The 20,328-nt window shown below is 54.4% G+C and overlaps 1 protein-coding gene across 4 annotated transcripts in view; it reads right to left on the reverse strand.

The window, feature by feature from the left end:
• The window catches only part of ZDHHC7 (zinc finger DHHC-type palmitoyltransferase 7), a 28,638-nt gene that overhangs the window by 7,790 nt on the left and 520 nt on the right, over nucleotides 1-20,328 (reverse strand). The window contains exons 1-4 of one of the 4 annotated variants that reach the window (XM_049622698.1): nucleotides 8,563-8,585; nucleotides 7,446-7,531; nucleotides 4,514-4,844; nucleotides 234-358 (exon numbers count right to left, since the gene is read on the reverse strand). In XM_049622698.1, coding sequence (XP_049478655.1) covers nucleotides 234-358; nucleotides 4,514-4,828 — 440 coding nt within the window. In that variant the 5' untranslated portion in view covers nucleotides 4,829-4,844; nucleotides 7,446-7,531; nucleotides 8,563-8,585. Of the gene's footprint in view, nucleotides 1-233; nucleotides 359-4,513; nucleotides 4,845-7,445; nucleotides 7,532-7,775; nucleotides 7,900-8,562; nucleotides 8,586-20,328 lie in introns of those variants that run through there. The other 3 variants (XM_049622696.1, XM_049622699.1, XM_049622697.1) reach the window with 3 other exon arrangements.

The raw sequence follows: 20,328 nt of genomic DNA on the forward strand, positions 1-20,328 counted from the left end.
GGGGGTGCTGTGGGGGGGCTGCTCGGGGCGGGGGGCTGCCCTGGGGAGGGGGAGTGGGGGGGCGCTGCCCGGGTCAGGGGGCTGCTCTGGGCAGGCGGTGCTGTGGGGGGGCTGCTCGGGGCAGGGGGCTGCTCTGGGCAGGGGGTGCTGTGGGGGGGCTGCTCGGGGCGGGGGGTGCTGTGGGGGCGCTGCCCGGGGCGGGGGGGCGCTGCCCGGGGCGGGGCCTTCGGCACCTGCAGTGATGGGCGCGCTCAGGCTTGATGCAGCAGCACTTGGGACACTTGTAGATCACCTCCCCGGGCTTCAGCTGCAGACTCTCCACGTGCTCCTTAGTGGCATTTCCTTTGGGCACTGCCCCCTGTGGCGGGACAAGAGCGTATTTTGGTTCCAGGGAAGGAAAGCTCAAAAACAGAAGCAGTGAGCGCACGCGCCGCGGTCTGAGACGCCGTCCGATGATGCGCGACGCCACGGCCGCCGCGTGAAGTGCGGCGATGTGACCGTCCCTCGGGCAGGACCGGAAGTCACTTCCCACGAAAAGTGGCATCTGCGTTCACATGAACTCGAAATACCTTTTTATCCTTTCTGAACCGGTCAGTCACCGGAGTCTTCCCTGGCTTGACGCAGAACACGCCGGAGGCGAGGCTTACTCGTCAGGCCTTCCCGACTCAAGGGCGCTGCCTGTCCCGAAGGGTGACACCCTTCCCTGTCACCGCGCTCTCACGGGCAGGGCTGACGTGACCAGGGTGGCCCAGAGTTTTCCCATCAGCTGCAGCCGGGCAACCCTCACGGGACGCTATCAAGAAGGACCTTCTCTCTCATCCGCGAGGTTGCGTAACGCGCCCGGGTCTGCCGGCCTCGCCACGGGGGCTCACGTACACACACGTACACACACCTGCCAAGTGCGGCCCTGAGACGGGATCGGTGCCGGCCGTGGGGAGGGCCCTGCGGTGGGAGGGCAGTGGCAGGGGTGCCCCACGTGCTGGCCAAGGTGAAATACGGCAAGAGGCAGAGCGCCAGCGAGGCCCGAGCAGCGGTCACCGGGGGGCTGCGCAGTGACCACACGTCCGCGGGACGGGACTCCAGGAGCCACGGCGGGGCGCACGAAGAAAGGGGACCCGCTGGCGTGGAGGAGGCTCTTAACGGTGGCAAGGTGGGAACGAGGTCCCCTCTCCCACCGGTTAGCGCCACGGAACCTGCACCTCGAGCAGAAAGGCACATTGGGAAGTGCAGGCCGGGGCCGCGGAGGGAGCGCAGACCCGAGGAGACGCGAGGCAGCAGTGAGCAGTGGCGGGGACACAGTGGCGGGGACGGCAGGGGACTCCTTGAGGCCCGGGCACAAGAGCTGAAGCTGCGTGGGGCAAGGGCTGACCTAATACCCGTGCACCAGCAGGAGGAGCCCAGCCCTCCCTGCTCCTCAGTTTACCTCCCAACACACAAGCACTTGTCCCTTGGCCATCCTAGCACTGGGAAGCTGTTCGGGTCAGGAGCCTAGTGTTTCCTAACACTACAATTTTCTCCTTAAGAAAGATTTAAAAGTGAAAGGTTCAAAACATTTTGGCTTTGAAAATTTAAGTCAGGATGTTAATTTTAGGGGATTTACATACCACAATCTGGAGTCTTTAATCAGGTTTCCTCCACCCATCCGGTAGTCACAACGCTGTACTGATCTTACAAACCCCGCAACGTACACGCTCCCGGTGACAGTTCAGTGTCACGTGTTTCCATAGTAGGAGGCCAGGGACCCAATTTTAAAACTCCACACACCTTCATTTTTATGAGACAGACATGTACCCTTCCCCAGTAAAAACTGTGACCCACTGCCGTACCGTTCTGAAAAGCAGACACCCCAACAACCGCCCCTCTTTTCCAAGAGATCCCTCAGGACCGTTTCCAGCCTCACGGCCCTCACGCGGGGCTTAACGGCTGGGGGGGCCCCCCGCTGGTGTTTAGGGCGTCTTTCTTCTGGTTCCTGGCCCAGAACCCTGGGCAGGCGACAACGCTCTCGGGGCCTCGGGAGGCCCTACACTGATTCTGCGTCCCTGTCCCTCTCCCGTATCTTTCCATCTCATCCCAACTCCCTGGCATGCGTTCTGGATCCCCAAGACCTAGCCAAGGGGCAGCTGAGAATGGGGCTTTCCCCTAGACCTACATACTCATTTATGGATCTCCCAGGGCGCAGGGAGCATGTGAAAACAGGCACAGCGGTGCAAGCTGGGAACTCCAGAGTGCAGTGGAAGCTTCAAGACAAAGGCCCGGGTGATGAAAATGTCCTAAAACTGACTATGGTGGGGGTTTCACAGCTCCAGATAAGACCCACTTAACTATGCACTTTAAAAACATAAGTTTTATGGTATATGGATTAAATTCGAATTAAAATGCTGACATCCAAGGCCCCTAACTCCTCCTTGACCTTGGAAGGCCCTCCCTCTGAACACTGCATCCAACGTTCTCTGTAGTGACCCAACCAGGAAAACGAATGTGTCCGTGCAGGACAGACGCAGCGTCCTGCCCACACCTTCTCTCTACCACCTCTCCTCGGCCTCCCCCAGCCTCCTTGGGGCTTGCTCCAAGGGTTGAGACCTTTTCTGTAGGAGGAGGGGGGCCGGGATAGGAGCTGGACCGCAGGGCTCAGGAGCAGGGTTTCACTCCCAGAGGGAGGCTGTGCCACACAGACGGCAACGAAAGAGCCCTTGCAAAGTCTCTGACGGACATCAGATTGGGCTGTGGTCAGAGACTGTGAGGTGAGGCTGCAAAGCCGCTGGGAGACCATGCATCTGAGTTTGTCCCACAGTGCCGCTCCCGGCTGCCCACCCGGCCGGGTCTATAAATGCTGTCCTCTGCCCAGGACCCCCACTAGGCAAGGGACCGAGTGAACAGAGCAGGGAAAAGCCCCGGGATCTGAGCTCAGACAGCAAAAGTCACATCAGTGTCCACGTAAACCACCCTCTGCGGACAGATCAGTATCGCTTCAGCCTCAAACTCCTAATCTCATTTATAAAAAAATCTGTACAAGACATTAACTTCTCAGTCTTTTCTTTAGAGAGAGCCACCAACAGACACGAGCCCTGAAGACTGTAATTCACAAATCAGGAGCCCCCGCCCCCGAGGTTTAAAACCACTGTTTTAATGCTGTCGAAAGAACCTGTTTTCAAATGAAGCTCCACAGGGACCACAAGCACCCGGCCGTGCATGCCGATGGCCGGAACGTCTCCGCTGAGCCTGCGGGCCCTCCTGCCCCACACAGCGGCCCTCCGCGTCCCCTCCGGGCTCTGCGGCAAGCCTGGATCCAGGGTCTGCAGGGGACTCCTGGCTGAGCTGTAAGGGCCTCAACCGCTCTGCTGACCTAGAGGAGGTCTCACACCTCAGAGAAAGAACCTCAACCCCAACGCAGAGGTTCTGAATCCAGCGGCCTTCGGGACATCGGGGACCGATGGCAGTTCACGGCGTCAGGTCTTTATTCTGAGGGAAATCGCTCCCACACGGAGCCCAACACACCACCTTGGTTTTGTCGACACCGCACAATATACACCCGGGCCGGGCTCCCTCCCTGACCCCTGAGCCGAGGACACCTCGCTTGCGCAGTCACTTCCTCCCGGGTCAACGACCCACACCCGGTGGAACCAGTGCGGTCACTAAGGAGCTCTCCCTCCCTGCCGCACAGACAAGCAGGACCTTGACCCTCTCCAGGCTAGAAAGAGATGCCAGCCTCGGCTTCTGTGTGTAATTACAGAACAATTAGCAAACTGTGAAGCTAGAAAGAACTTAGAGATCATATCTAACCTCAATTTAGCCCACTGAAGTTCAAGTAGTTGCTTCTGGTCAAAAGACAACGGAAAAGATCGGTTAAGTGGTGAAATCTAGAACCAGATCTCCCAGCTGTCAGTCTGATCTGCAGAGAAACAAAGCACTTAAACCAGGAGGGACTTGACAAATCACTCAGGGACACCTTTGCATTTGCACCAACAGCCCGGTGGGATGGATTTTCATTTCTGCACGGAGACCCCACCTTGAGCAATGTTTATGCTCCAGTTCAGACATGAAACAAGCAGGGTGCCCGTTGGGTGCGGTTGGGGAAGCACGTGACTCCTGATCTCAGGGTCACGAGTTTGAGTTGCATGGTGGGCGTGGAACCCGCTTTACGTAAAGAAATAGGGGCGCCTGGGTGGCTCGGTCGGTTCAGCGTCCGACTCAACTTTAGCTCAGCTCATGACCTCGTAGTTCACGCGTTTGAGCCCTGCGTTGGGCTTCGCGCTGACAGTGTGGAACCTGCTAGGGATTCTCTCCCCCCTCTGCTTCCTTTCTCCACTTGTCTTTGCTCGCACGCTCTCTCTCTCTCTCTCAAAATAAAGGAATAAACTTAAAAAAAAAAAAAAAAACCAACACAAAAATGCTACACGTCTGTACCAGGAGTTAATAAAAGCCCGAGGCCAGAGGAACAGCACCTTCGCCACGGGGTCTGTGGTGCCCCACGACCAGACACGAGAGGGGATGAAGGGTGACCATGGGTACTCACGGGGTCTGTGAGCATGGTTCTCAGGTGGGACGACAGGGCCAGCACCGCTAGGCAGTTAAAAAGGACTCCGTTGACCACAGAGTACCAGAAGTCTTTGGAAGGCAGCAGCATGACGAAAGTCACCACAAAGTCCGCATAGACGACCAGGAGCCACGTCATGACGGCACAGATCATGCCGCAGCCGTCGCGGATGAACCAGACCCTGTCGGCCACGTCAGCCTCAGAGGAAGAGGACGACGAAGAATCGTAATTGTCGTTTTCGGCCAGGAGAGGATGATGTTCGACATCCCGGAGCCGGTGTCCTGATGACGGCATGGTGTCCCTGGGCACCCTAGGAGACGGGACAGAGCTGATGAGGCTCGGGGTGGGGGGCAGGTGCACACTGGGTTAGTCTGCTCCGGACCATCTCGAGAGACAGTCCACACACACAGCAGAAAAGAACATTAACAACGGAACAAGACCTGAACTTTAAAATCTTTCACCTCGGGGACTAGTTTACAGCCTACGACACAGTACACCCCACGGCACGAGTGACCCCGAGGCGCACACAGCCACCGACGGCCAGCCACAGCCACGGACGAACAGAGATAAAGGGAAAGAACAGGCCGGATGCAGCCTCCCAGCCGCGGTGGAGACCAAGCGAGTCGTACCACAGCCGCCACCCTCGCCAGCAGGCCCGGGCCGTGTCTGTGCGGAGGCCCTGGGCCCCCGTCCTCTCGGGACCCCCGCGTGCGGTGCGCTTCTGTGTCCCCTCCGTCGCCCCGAGCTCTGTGCTGTTTCTGGAGGGCGCTCCTCTCTGCTTTCACGTCTTAACACTCTCGTTCCCTCGTGAATCCATTCGCTGAGCCGTTCTCGGACACCTCTCCCGTGCTTCCCACGCTGCCCGCTACAGGACAGCGCGCAGGGTGTGAGGGGACTCCGGAAAAACCCGGACTCTTCTTGGCCGGCTCTGGCTGCCGCGCTAATGCGCGCCCCGCCCCGACAGCGACCCGAGCGGCTGAGCGCTCGTGATCACGGTGGGGAAGGGGGGCTGGGGGTTCGCTTGGCCTTGGTGTTCATGCACGGGAAGGAGAAGCACCCACGGCCTTCCATCAGGGGCCCCGAGGACGCTCAGCATGGGAGCAGGAGCGAGGGCACCGCCGGGCCCCCACGGGCCTACAGATGGGCACGGCTCTTCCTCGGAAGCGACTGCGGCACAATGATGACAAGGACGAGCCGACAAGAGGCAGCTCAGTGCACGGGCACGAGACCAGACCCGGTTTCCCTCAAGTCGTAAAATAACCTCACTCGCAGGTCGGACACACATCGCTTGAAGGTTTTTTCTGAGTGACACACAAGAAACTAAAGACCAAGAGAGCGTGGACAGATCACAGCCAGCCTTCCGGCCCGTCGGCGCGCCTTCCCGGGGTCCACTCAGTGCAGAGGAGCTCCCCGCGCCCCTCTCCCCCCAGCAAGCCGTCCTGACAGGTACCGTTCCCCAGAGGGGCACGCTGGGAAAAGGGCTTTGGCACACCAGACGTGACCATCGGAGGAGGGTGCACACCCCTGGTGCAGCCCAGTTTTGTCAGTGCCCGGGCAGTGACTGGAAGCTTCTCCCGTCCCTGGAACTCTCAGGGCCCGCCCACCGGTGCTGCCTGTGGCGTGCAGACCCCCTCCTGCCTTAAGGGAGCTCCTGTGCATCTCCCCTCCCTGGCGGGCTCTCATGAAGGGTCCGGCCTTCTCCCCGTGTGCCCGTTTGCCGCGTGCAGGCTGTTGGGCCCCCGGCAAGGGCATGTTTGTTATTCGGCAGATGCAACACCAAGAGAGCGGTCCCTTTCTCAGATTTAAGTAGTTTCATAGCGATTTCCATGAAAGACTCTTAGTGCATCGTCACTATACATCGAGGCCTTAAGCCGGAGAATCCCTGCGACCAGCATCCGTTTTGCTCCACGGCCACTCCTCGAGCAGGACGCTCCCCATGACGAGCGGGCGCTTGCTTGCTGGACAGCAAGACAAGAAGCTACAGGCCAGCCTTGCGCCAGAGCGCGTCTGGGCAGTCGGAGAGCAGGGCCCGGCGGGTCGTCCGGAGGCACGGCGCACGCTGGGCCCGTCCCGCTCGGCCCTCCCGGCAAGGTACCGGTGACAGGCGTGCTCCTGCAGGAGAAGCCGCAGACGCACGGACACCGTGGGAGGGCGCCGATGTGCCACATCTGTCAAATCCAGCCGAAGGCCACGGGAAAAGAACCTGATCGCCCAAAGTCACTTTGTGTCCAGGAAAACAAGCACTGAACACGGCAGGGCGCGGCCGGCTAGACCGGGTTCTCGGTCACCGGCTGCACGAGCCGGCGTTTTGCCGAGTCACTGTGTTTACACCGCAGGAAGGGAGGGGAGGAAGTGAAGAAGCCATGCAGACGCTGGAAACGGGACAGCAGACGTGACACCGCCTGCAGCCGCCGGGGCGAGGGCGCGGCCCCCTTCCCCCTCAGGGCCGCACCGCCCTCATCTCCGAGCCCTGACAGCCACCTCTGAGGGAACCCCGGAGGCAGCGCGATCGAGCGACGGGCGAGCCGGGGGCGCACGTCATCATTTGACTTTAGCGGCCGATTTAACGGGATGCCGTCCACGCTGCCGCACCTGAGCTGTTTATGCTCACGTTAGGGACAGCGGTTTCCCAGAACGCGGCAGGTGGCACGGCGGGTCGCCGCGACGTGTGGGGACTGCCATGCGGGCGACGCTTCCCGTTGATTCTCGCCCGGCGCTCACCTCGTCTGCCACACCGATCGCTCACGGGTTCGCGTCACGGAGCCCCCTCCAGAGGCGGCGAGCGAGCCGAAGCCCACAGGTCAAAGACTGACCGTCTATACCGCACAAACCGCCCCGTCAACGAACGCAGTCGGCGTCTGCGTCAGAAAGGGGGCAGAGGCCACGCAGCCAAACAGGGCCCCTCGCTCACCTCACAAACGAGCTCGAAGCATTACTTGAACACTTTGCGCCTTTTCTTCAGGATCTGAAGGTGCATAGTGTCCTATGTGACGGGATCTGAAAGACAACAAGACCTGATGAGAAAGGTTACTTCTCTTACAACCGAAGTACACGGCATTTCTTAGGCCGTGATTAATTCGGGGAGCTGTATAACCGACATCACCCTTGTCACGTAAAGTTCTGCTATCCGGAACCACCCCTGACGAAGTTATCACTCCTCTGCATTTCCATTACTAGTAAACTCTGCAGTGATTCACTTTACGCCTGCCCCAGCATTAAATGCGAGTCTGGAAGCCCGAACCTCTTGAGAAAGATCCCCAGGGAGAATCCAGGCCACATCCGACCAGCCTGCGTTTCGAAAGCCCACAACGGTTTTAGCGGCCGCAGCAGGAGAATTACAGAGAAAACCGGAGAGAGCCAGACCACGAGGGGAGAGGTGCTGGACAAGGGATGCCGGGCCCGCGGGGAGGGAGGGAAACAGGGAACCGACTGAGGACCGCCTACTGGAGGAAAAGACCGCCCCCCCTTGGCGTCTCCCTCTGGCTCCCGGTCACCCGCGGGTGGCAACCAGAATTGGCCTCTGGAGAAGCACTCATGCGTGGCCCTGAGAAAAAGGGCCTGAAGATAACAAGGTGGGCGGGACCCCCGACATAGTCTTTATTCCCAGCACGAATCTTTTCATTAGTTTTTTTTTTTTTTCAAGCTGTCCATTTATTTCCAGTCTTTCTGAAATATGACTGGCACGCATCACTGTGTGCGTTCAAGGAGGACAGCATAATTCTTTGGCTTACACGTGGCTCAGATGTTTTGAAAAAAGCCCACAACGGGGCTCGTGAAAGGCTAGAGCCCCAGAAAGAGACACAGAACAGGCAAAAGGCAGAGAGAGAACTTTAAGAAGAAATAAGAAATCGTATCTGTGAAACAAAAGAGGAACATTCTGAGAACTTCCTGGTTACTGGCAATAAAAATGGTGACAGAATTTTAAAAACAGGATCGGACAGGAGAGTGAGGAACTCTCCCAAAAGGAGAGCTAAGTGACAAAGAGAAAGAACTCAGGAGAGAGCATAAAATACAGTCGGCTGGCCCACCGTCCCGGCGCCTGTCCGTTCTTCCTCCCGTGTCCTTCCGATAGATTATTCTGCTCAAGCAAACCCTCCGTCGGTGCTGTCTTCCGAAACCAAAACCCCTGACTAGGACAGCGGGAGGTTGGCGTGCAAGTCGGGGAGGAGGAGGGGCCGGGGGTCAGGAGGCGGGAGGCGCCTCTCCCGGGGCCCCCCAGTCTCTGCCACCAGACAGACGCTCCAGAGCAGAGCGAGGCCGCTCACTGTCCTGCCTCAAGGCTCCTCAGAAGCCACTTCTCCCTCAGCACCTACCCGACGGCCCCCCTGCCTGTCCTCCCACCTCCACCCCGGCCACTGTCCCCTAGCACCTTTCCAGCCCTGAGCCCCTTCTGAGGAACAAATGTGGCCGTGACTCCAAAGCTGCTGAAACTAATTGCAGGGGGAGGGGGGGGGGGACTTTTAAAATACGGTATTTATATACAGTAACTTTGTTCACATAGCTATGCGCTAACCAACAACTATTAATATGCAATGATATCTTGAACTGTTTTCAGATAAGCTCACGTAACAATGTTTTAAAGTAAAGCTGGCTTTGCAAAATACAAGACTGCTCAGGCGTCCCGTTTAGAGCAGCATCTCTACAATGAGACCAAATCCCCAATTACTTGTATATATTTTAAAAAGGAGCCAACGCAGCACCCCCTTCGAAAAGCAAAGCGGCCTGGCACTTTCTCCCAGTTCAACACCCACCCTATGACTCAACGATTCCACTTCGAGATATTTACCCAAGAACGCTGAATGCGAACGCAAACATGGACAGCACCGTTCACGCAGCTTTATTCATAATCTTCCGGACTAGAAACTATCCAAATAGCCAGCACCAGGAGGCGAATAGACAAACTATGGCACGTTCTTGCGACGGCACACTTCTCAGCAACAAAGAGGGAAAAAGCTAGTGACACCTGCAACAACGTGGCTAAATCCCAAAAAACCTTGCGCCATCCGCAGCAACTGTTTCCTCAACACGTCTCTGGAGGCAAGGGAAACGAAAGCAAAAACGAACCATCGGGACCTCATCAAAATAAAAAGCTTCTGCACAGCGAAGGCAACGATCAGCAAAACTAAAAGGCAACCGACGGAATGGGAGAAGATATTTGCAAACGACATGTCAGATGAAGGGTTAGTCTGCAAAGTCTATAAAGAGCTTATCAAACTCCACACCCAAAAAACAAACAATCCAGTGAAGAAATGGGCCGAAGACATGAATAGACACTTCTCCAAAGCAGACATCCAGATGGCCAACCGACACATGAAGAAATGCTCCACATCACTCCTCATCAGGGGAAGACAAATCAAAACCCACCGAGATACCACCTCACACCTGTCAGAATGGCTCACATGAACAACTCAGGCAACGACAGGTGCTGGCGAGGATGCGGAGAAAGAGGAGCTCTTTTGCATCGTTGGTGGGAATGCAAGCCTGATGCAGCCACTCTGGAAAACAGCTTGGAGGTTCCTCAAAAAACTAAAACTAGAACTCCCCTGCGACCCGGCAACTGCTGGGTATTTATCCAAACAAATTAAACTAGCTATTTACCCAAAGGATCCAGGAGTGCTGTTCCGAAGGACCACATGCACCCCCACGTTTACAGCCGCACTGTCGACAACAGCCACAGTATGGGAAGAGCCCAAATGTCCATCGACGGATGAGCGGATAAAGAAGATGTGGTATAGATATAAATGGAGTCTTACTCGGTGATCAAAAAGAATGAAATCTTGCCATTTGCAACTATGTGGCTGGAACTGGAGGGGATTATGCTAAGTGAAATTTCGTCAGAGAAAGACAAATTATCCTATGACTTCACTCATATAAGGACTTTAGGATACGAAACTCATGAACAGAAGGGAAGAGAAGCAAAACTAATATAAAAATAGGGAGGGGGACAAGACATAAGAGACTCTTAAATATAGAGAACAGAGGGCTGCTGGAGGCGTTGTGGGAGGGGGATGGGCTAAATGGGGAAGGGGCTTAAGGAATCTACTCCTGAAATCGTTGCTCTCTCTATGCTAACCAATTTGGATGTACATTAAAAAATAAATACATTAATTAAAAAAAAATGTTCTGCCATCTACATGGCCCTTGAAACCAGGCAACATGAATTTATTTTGAAAGAATTCAAAGTGGGTTTGAACACAAGGGGAATGACTGAGAAGAGCCAAAGGTACCTTCTCAGCTGTTGGAAATGCCCCGGATCCTGAGAGGGACATAGCATCTGTCAAGACAAAAGTCGGGGCACCTGGGTGGCTCAGTCGGTTAAGCGTCCGACTCCGGCTCAAGTTATGATCTCGCTGTCTGTGAGTTCGAGACCCGCGTCGGGCTCTGTGCTGTCGGTTCAGAGCCCGGAGCCTGCTTCGGATTCTGTGTCTCCCTCTCTCTCTGCCCCTCTCCTGCTCATGCTGTCTCTCTCTGTCTCAAAAATAAATAAAAACACTTAAAACAATTTTTTTTAAAAAACTTAAAAAAACAAAATAAAACAAAACAGGGACACCTGGGTGGCTCAGTCGGTGGAGCGCCCGACTTCGGCTCAGGTCACGATCTCGCGGTTCGTGAGTTCGAGCCCCGCGTCGGGCTCTGTGCTGACAGCTCAGAGCCTGGATGGAGCCTGCTTTGGATTCTGTGTCTCCCTCTCTCTCTGCTCCTCCCCCACTCACGTTCAGTCTCTCAAAAATAAACATTAAAAAAAAAAAATTAAAAAAAAAACAGCCAACAATCAACAGTACGCTTAAAATTGTACATTTCATCATACATTAATTCCGCTTCACTAAAAGAATGACCAGGAGGAAAATAACCAGTGCGAGTTCATGTGCCGGGTGGGAAAGGCCAAGTGAAGCCAAGCTCCAGCCAGATGTTTCCTCCAGAAGCTGCGCTCAGGAGCCAAGACGTCTCTGACAAGACGTCCCTTCAGACAAAGTTCTTGGCCTCTTCCCTTGCTTTTTACCTTGGCTATAAACAGAAAATGTGTTCTCAAATACAAACTGAAAACAAATGAACGAAAGACATCAGTTTTCCTTGGTGATGAGTTACTACAAAAAAGAATCAAGAGGGGCGCCTGCTGGCTCGGCGAGTGGAGCGCGTGGCTCTCGATCTCGGAGTTTTGAGTGTGAGCCCCATGCTGGGTGTCGAGAGTACTTAAAAAAATAAAATCTAAAAAAAAAAAAATCATGATATAATTACTTTCTCTATTGCAATAAAAAGAATGTCTACCCTAGAGTCTGGTATTCATGTTTATATTACAATGCTGTTTAAACTCATTATGGCTTTAGTATTCATACACCCGCTGATGACCTATAAAAAGCAGGGATAAGCAACTCTCTGCTTCAGGCACAGAAGCAGCATATGAAGCAAACACAAGCCATGAAAGATCTACTTAATTCAAACGTGGCGGGGGGCGGGAGGGGGGGCGGTTCCAACACCATCCCCTCTACACCAGGCCCCCGATGCACCAGCACAGACAGGAGCTTTAGCCCACGGGAGTTCACAGACCAGCAGAGGTGGCGATCGGGCTGGTAAATAATATGCTAAGTGTTACCCCCAAATTAGGAGCCAAGTGTGACGAGTGAGAGGGAGGACGGCGGCTAATTCCGTCTGGGGGAGCCAGAGAAAGCGTCAAGAAAGAAAAGGGACCCCGTGGTGGGCCGTGACAACAGGCAGGGCCCAGACAGGAGAGAACAGTGTGAGAAGACCCGGGTGGGAGAGGCGCACGGCGTGCTACGGGGCCTCAGGCCTGGTGAGAAGGAGGGCGGGGAGAGGCAGAGGGGACGGGCAGACCGGGGCCACTTCCAAGGCGCTCAGAACGGCCCGTGGAGGAGTCTGGAAGCCTGGACTCATCCCGCTGGAACGGGAGGCACCAGTACTTTGTAAACAGATGCTTTAAAATGTAATTGGCAACAAGGTGAGACCTGGGTGGAAGGAGGCTGCTGCGGCCGAGAGCAGAGAAGGCGCAGGCCGGGGCCAAGAGGGGGCAGGGCCCGTGCGCCCCTATCTCACAGCCAGGCCCAGGAAGAAAGAGCATAGCAGGGACCGACAGCGTGGGGCAGCGGGGGGCACCATACAAGGACGCGACAGGGACGCGGAAACACTGCTGCCCCGGCCGCTTCCTCCCCAACGCAGGAGCTGCAGACTCAGGGAGAGAGCCCGAGACTGGGACTCACACACTTACAGGCACCTGTGGAACACACTGGCGGACAATCCTCCGCCCTCCCCCTGCCCCGACCTAGAGACCCCAGCACAGAGGGGACGAGCGAAGGGGGAACGGACGTGACCACCCGAGGGGCCACAGAAGTGTGGGGCTAGAGCCCTGGAAGGGGTCCAAAGGGCCAGCAAGGGCGCCAGAAGGGCCGGGGAAGAGCAGGCAGGCCGGAGCAGTCAGCCCCAGCGAAGCGGGCACTGGAGGAGCCCCTCAGGGATCTCGCCCTGGCAGGTTCAGTCCAGGGCCACGAGCCGGGAGAGTGGGTGGTGAGAAAATTAGAGAAGCGCTTTCCAGAAGTGCCGGTGAGTCCAGGATCTGCGCGGCTGGAAGGAAAAGCAGAGGGGATTCTGTTCTGTTTCCGCTCTCGTGCACCATCTCATACGCCACGGTAATCCTAAACAGGAACAGCGGACCCTCGAATAACACGGGGTTGGGGACGCCATGCCCACAGACAGTCAAAAACCTGTGGGTAACTTCGGGGTCCCCCGAGATCGAACTCCTAACAGCCCACCGTTGATCTGAAGCCTCACGATGACGGTAACAGCCAACGAACACAATTTTTGTACGTATTCTTATGACGAAGCACGAGAAAAAGTGTTAAGAAAGTCGTAAGAGAAAACACATTTACGGTATTATATACCGTATCAAAAAAATTCACATGTAAGTAGCCTGCGCGGTCAAACCCGGGCTGTGCAGGGTCCCCGTTTGCACACGGGCCGCCTTGGACCCGCAGGGGCTCCACGCAGGTGTCACCAAAGTGCATCTTGGTTTGACTATGCCACGCTTTTAAAAGCCTACCACGGCCCCCAAAGTGATTTAATGGAAACAGAATGAAATATTTATGTACAGCTGAGCCAATTAAGATATCAGACCAAGAAAACATAAGCTAAGAGGCCTCGCCGTGCTTATTCCTGTTTCTTTTTTCTTTCTAATTCTGTACTTCGCTGAACTTTTCTTGCCACCACAAAAGTACTTTAGGCTCGCTGCACTTTTGTGTTTTGAAAGGATGAGGGTCCAAGTTTGCAGACTCGGGGGGACGATCCCCCTTCCTGAGAAGGAGGAAGCAACAGTGGGGCAGGGGGTCTATGGAAAACCATGGAGATGGGCTGAAGCTAGAGCCGTTCACACCCCACAGCACTGTTTTCTGAGCAAAGAGTAACCAGTGGGCTGTGGGTGTCACAAGTGCAGGAAGCCACTGAGATCGGGGAACGGTTGCTGCAGGGAGAGCAGCCGAGCGAGTGGTGGGCCCACGAGGTGCCGCAGACCCCCACTTTCTAACAACGTGATGGGACTGCTTTGCTCTGCCGTCCAAGAGCCCAGCTCAGCACCCAAAGGCTTACGCGGGGCTGGAGAGTAGCCACGATGACCGATGATTCGATGGAAAACCAGGTGTCAAACAGGTGTCAAAGGCAAGGCCTGAGCTGAAATGACCCGTTGTGGAATGCAGGAGGAAGGGGAGAAGCCTGACAAGCCAGCTGGCAGAAAATTCTAAGGAGCTGGAGGTCCTGGTGAGACCAAGAACTGGGTTTGGAGGAAGTGACAAGGTGGCCAGGTCGGACGGAGGCTGGATCAGCAGGGCAGTTCCAAGAGCTCAGCAGAGGGGCCCTTCGGGATAAAAATAAGTTCCCGCACGTGGCTGTGCAAACAGGCTGCGACCTGAAAGGACGTGAAGGGAAAGGTCTAGTACGTCTGTCCCGGGGCATCAACCTTCATCCTGGATGCCAAGTGAGCCAGGGTGGAGCGGAGGACTATAGGCCGTAGAGTCGGAGCTGGACTTGCTGAAAGAAGGAAAGAATGGAGTGGCCACATAACGTGCTGTAGTGTATTTACGGCAATTACGTTCTCGAACGTTCCTTCCATCATTTTGCAATCGTGAAAGATTTAGTTTGTGCTTTCAAACCCTACCAATAATGTATGCCGTACAAAACCACGATCTTCTCAAATTATTGAATCCAAAGAACAGAATATTAACATTTAAGGGGGAAAAAACCCAACAGAATATTAAGCCAAGTAAAGCCAAGTCTCAATAGTATGCTGGCACATTATCCACACTGTGACAAGTAAACTTGTTTAAGGTTTCTAGGAAGGTCTTCGACACTAAAATACATAACCGCTCTAGAACGGGCCTTGGATGCTGCCGGTCATAGATGGCAAATGGAGAAACGCACCCACCAGGAGCCAATCTCATGGGTGCACGGGGATGGTGCTGGGTTTTCCTTCTTTCCCACGGGCCATGCTTCAGTCTCTTACCGGGTCCTCCTCTTTGTAGGTGCCTCGGTGGCGGTGCTCAGGCTCAGCCCCGGGTTTTCCCTTTATCTCCGCTCTCTCTAAAGGATCTTCTGGGCTCTCAGGCCCACGAACGCCGCTGCTAATGATACACATATCTGGGAAGCTCCGAAACGAACGGTACATCACTGAGTAGATCCAGCCATCTGGATCAGCCCTCACTGAGTAGATCCTCCCCAACAACCCCCTCCCCCACCAAACCCTTACGGACCTTCGCAGCTCCGTAGGGCGTACCTCCTCCAGCTAGTTGTCAAGGTCAACACATAGGAGTCACTCTTCACTCAACTCTTCCCCCACCTGCCCCCCCCACCTCTTCACATCGAACCCTCCAGCAAGTCCTGTGGGCGCCATCTCCAAAACCGGCCCAAATCTGCCCTCTTCCACCTCCTGCCCAGCCAAACCACGGCCACGAGCCCTCCCCCAGGCAGTCCGCAGGGCGCCTCCCCAGCACTCCCGGTCGGTCTCTACCGTCACTGCCTCCCTCACCCCATGGCCCACCCCGAACAAGGTTTCACAGATACAAATCAGATCATACTCCTCCCTTACTTAAAACCACCCAACGAGGGCCTCTGCCGTTAGAGTAACATCCAAAGGCCTCCCTGTGGTCTAAAGCTCTACCTGACCTGGAGCCTGCTGACCTCCCCACCTCGCGGCTGCAACATGCCCTGCAATGTCCCGGCACACCCCCAGGACGCTGCGCACTCTGCACCTGTCTGTGCAGTGAGCTGAGGGGCAAGGAGCGTGCCCGAGAAGACTCAGGGACACGGAGGGGAGGCGGTGGGATCTGGCCGGGGTGGGGGAGGCGGGGGCGCGGTCAGGAGTCTGGGAGCCTTGCGAAAAGCAGTCGGGGAGACGTGCGGAAGGGTTGAGGGGAGAGAGGGAGAAGGGGAGGAGGAGAGAATCCCACACTTCTGGGGGAATCTCCATTTCCAGGGTGTCATCCCGAGCACGGGCTGGATGAGGTGACCTCAAGGACGCGCTCACCGATATCCCAGAGGTTTCACGGTTATCCCCGCGCGAGAGCCACAGCCTGTCTCTGAAAGCTTTTTCTAAAGATCCCAAAAAGGTAAACGAACCCTCGGGAATTCTAAATCCAGAGATACAAAGAACACCAGAGTTCCAAACCTCTCTTAGGTGTCCTGTCCCAGGGAACGGCTGGACCTGAATCAGGCTGGCGAATCCCAGGCTCTTTCCACGTCTTCCTAAATAGGGTTTCCTTGTTTAACATGACGTGAACTCTTGCAACATCAGACTCGCCCAAATCCAAAACACTGGGAGCATCTGACGTGCTAACGTAGCTAGCTCTCGGTTGCAAATTAACGACAATGTAAGATATCAGAAAGGCCAATCACTACGCACCCCCCGTGCACCCCGGAACTTTACATACATCATTACCTTGAAGCCGGCCGCTAGCCTAAGAGCAAGGCCCTAATATGAGCTCACTTCAGGCACGAACAGATGCAGCCTTACAGCTATAGAAACCTGCCCGAGCTCACAGCCAGTGAAGGGTGGACGTGGGACCGTTCTGACTCCAAAGCCCATGCTCTTCCGTTAAAATACACCGCCTCCCAGGGCACTTGGTGTTAGAAAATGCATTCTGTAACGAATAAATTGAATTAGGGAATATGGAACTCTAAGAATTCAAAACATTTCAACACAGAACTGATACTGTAAGAGCCTGTCTCGAGAGACACTGGCGGCCTCTCTATCCTGCCTGCCCCCTGCTTACTGGGTGCTGTAAACAAACAGCAGCCTTTCCAAAGCGCCAGCTAAACACAGAGCCCTCCTCTCCTCCCACATACCGGGAGCACTCCTCGCAACCGGTATTTATTAAGTCCCTTTCACCCTCTAGACACACAACCCCTCCACCCCTCCCTACAGGCTCGAGGACACTTCCTGCTTAGGGCTCAGCCCCTTCTCTTCTCTCCTTTCCCACCACCAAGTTTGGGCACCTCGCCTCCGGCATGTGCCTCTGCAGAATCCTAATCTCCACGGTCGGTCGCGAGGTCCAACCACCCTCCATGCAGCTGCAGGAGTCATCACCAAAAATCACCCGGTGCGTCAGAGTCAGTCTGGTCCAAAACCTTTCAGCCTTGCCCATGGCATTCAAGGCCCCACTGAATCTGGCTCCCCTTCCTTTTCAGGCGTGGTGCTCACACACTCTCTTCCACACAGTGCTTATGCCGGTTCCCTCACCATGCCCTCTTACCCCTCTGTGCTTCTGTTCCTGCTGTCTCCTCCAAGTTGAGGAATCTCATCCTCTGCTCAGCCAAATTACCCATTAATCAAGCACTTACCAAGCCCCCACTATATACAGGGGATTGTAGGATGACGTAATTGTTTTCCAAACTGTAAGATGCTGTGCCAACGTGAGGCATTATCTTGGGCCCATCAGGATCTGGATTTTATTAGACAATAGGATTCTAACAAGGTTTTCCAAGAATGGAATAAAACTCAGTGGTAAGCAGAGCTAAGATTAGCAAGACAAAGACATGTTTGTAGACAGAGGCAAAGCAGTCAGTGAGAGAGAAAAAAAATCAAAGAGGCAAAAGTAAGAGGAAATGACTGAATGCCGGTCCCTAAACAGGCTGACCAAAGAACAGACACAGAGTTAATGGGAAGAGGGATTCTCTCTTCCTCAGAGGTAAAGGAAAGAAAAAGACTGATGGACATTGGGAGATATTTTAGCTGGAAAAAAAAAATCAAGGTTGAGCGAATTCTCCCAGTGGCCTCTGTCTCCTCCATGCTCCAGAAGGTAGCCACTCATCAGTGGTAAAGCAAAAGAGTGTATTTTTAAGTAGAAAGGGACCATGAAAGAAGGAAGGGTCCTGTGTAATGAAAAGTTTAACCTTGCCCAAAAGGAGGTCTGGCCTTTGTCCTCGGCTGACAGTCTGATTTCGGGTGGGAGCTGGCCACGCCATTGAGACCAACAGGGTGGCTCCGAGGGGGGCTCTGGGGCACGCAGTATCGGCATGGCAATTGATGAATCACCCAATTATGCTTATGGAAGGGAACCCCAAAGAGGACTCGAAACACCACGGCTCCTCTGAGTTTCCCTGGCTGGGAGTGCCCCGCGCGTGCGAGCCGTCCCATCAATGCGGGGAATGGGACACATTCTGGATCCGAGAGAGAAGACCCGAGCTTCACCCTGGCTCCCTCCTCAGACTCTGAGCCAGAAGCCTCTTCCCTTGGCTGATTTTAATCTTTATCTTTTACCTGTAAAAAAGCCTCGACTGTGCCCTAACAGCTTTCCGCAAGTTCCGCGAGTCCTTCTCAATAACAATCAAAACAGAAGGTGGTTTTGAGAACCCCAAAACTTGCAGCTGGTGTGAGAAGCGAGGGTGGTCTGACAGGACTGTTCCCTCTAAACTCTGGAAGTGACCCACTCTCACAGTCGACCTAACCACGTCTCAGATGCCGCAGCTGAATGGTCATGCGGCCCGTTGTGAACACTGACCCTGGACACTGGCTTTGGGGACACAAGGGAGTACAATGGGTGTTCACACTTTATGCTCTGCTCTAGTGTTTGACTTTTTATACAAAATAAGCTGTATTATTTAAGTTAACTTACTATTTTTTTTGAGAGCGATAGAGTGGGGGAGGGCCAGAAACAGGGAGGCTCGAGCTCACGAACGGTGACATCGTGACCTGAGCTGAAACCAAGAGTCGGACGCTTCACCGACTGAACCACCCAGACACCCCGAGCTGTGTTATTTTTATAATTAAAAACACTATTTTTAAGAAACATAATCCCTAGGAGCCACTTCCGGAAAATTATCTGGTAGATGATCTGTAGCCTTGCCCTGCCTGCAGTGGAGCCGGGAAGCTCTCAGATCATCAGGAAAACGACTTCTCAGTTCATTCCAAACATTAGGTTCCAATGCAAACTTCTTTCTTTTTTTTTTTTTAATTTTTTTTTTAACGTTTTTATTTATTTTTGAGACAGAGAGAGACAGAGCATGAACGGGGGAGGGGCAGAGAGAGAGGGAGACACAGAATCGGAAGCAGGCTCCAGGCTCCGAGCTGTCAGCCCAGAGCCCGACGCGGGGCTCGAACTCACAGACTGTGAGATCGTGACCTGAGCCGAAGTCGGACGCTTAACCGACTGAGCCACCCAGGCGCCCCTGCAAACTTATTTCTAGTCCCATTGCCTCAAGTTACGGAAAACGATACTATCGGTAAGTCTCGAGCCTGCAGGTAACACTTTCAGTAAGAAAGCAGAAACGTATCCATACTTTTGTCTGAATCCAGACTGCTCTTAATGAAGTTCCTTTTCGTTCCGTTCCTGCTAACACTTGTCCTTTTCTAGAAGGGGATTTCTGCTTTTATAATGGATGGATTAGCACGGCTGCAACGATCCAATTTGCTCACTGGAAGCTGAGGCGGGCTCTGAGCCACTGGTAGCAGGAATATTTCTGTACGCGTTTTACGCCCTTTGCTTTGAGCTGAGACATCCGTGCGAAGAGTTCCTTCCGATGGCTGTCGAACGAATTCTTTACAAAGCTACCTTTCGCGTCATCTCGTCCTCGCAAGTCAAGGTGAACCCACCCGTCTAACTCCCAGAAATACATAACGCCCAAGTAACCTCAATAACCCGAACCCTTCTACCTCGAACACCTCCCAGGGTGTTCAAGGAATGTAATTCCACTCTTCTGTTCCACCCCACTTGTTCAAATACCCCAAGAGCTTTTCCCTTTAGTCGAGTTCTGACTTCCTAACCAGCAAGCTTAACAAGGTGACCTCTTGAAAGGTGACTGTAGGTGAGTTCAGGTTGTACAACAAAGAGATGAAACTCCTCGTCTGTGAGGGGAAGAGTGTAGGGAGAACTGCATATTGATCCAGGTTTCTAGACCACCTGAGACAGTTAAGAGTGAAATAGATACATACATGAGCAGCACGGACAGACACTAAGCAGACTCACTGCACAACTGATCACGAAAGGAAGCATAACGAGTCGGTTACTGGTAAGCTAGCAAAGTGTGTCGGTCCAACAGCAGAGAGACTTAGTTCCAGCAGCAATGACGCCTCGGGAGGGATGAACCTCGGCTGCAAGAAAAGACGCAGACGTTGTCCTGAAGGCTGACCTGATCGCCCCAGATGCCCAGTCCGGCAACCACCCCCCCGCCAAAGATGGTTGATTGGGGGAAGGGAAGATCATCAGGAAGACGGGCGAAGAATGGGAGAATGATTCAAACTTTTCAGAAAGAAGGGGAGAACAGGAGCATTCGAGAAGCCACGGGCGAAGTTCAAGAAAGCC

The sequence above is a fragment of the Panthera uncia genome, assembly GCF_023721935.1.
Source record: "Panthera uncia isolate 11264 chromosome E2 unlocalized genomic scaffold, Puncia_PCG_1.0 HiC_scaffold_20, whole genome shotgun sequence".
In the NCBI taxonomy this organism is placed as follows: Eukaryota; Metazoa; Chordata; class Mammalia; order Carnivora; family Felidae; genus Panthera; species Panthera uncia.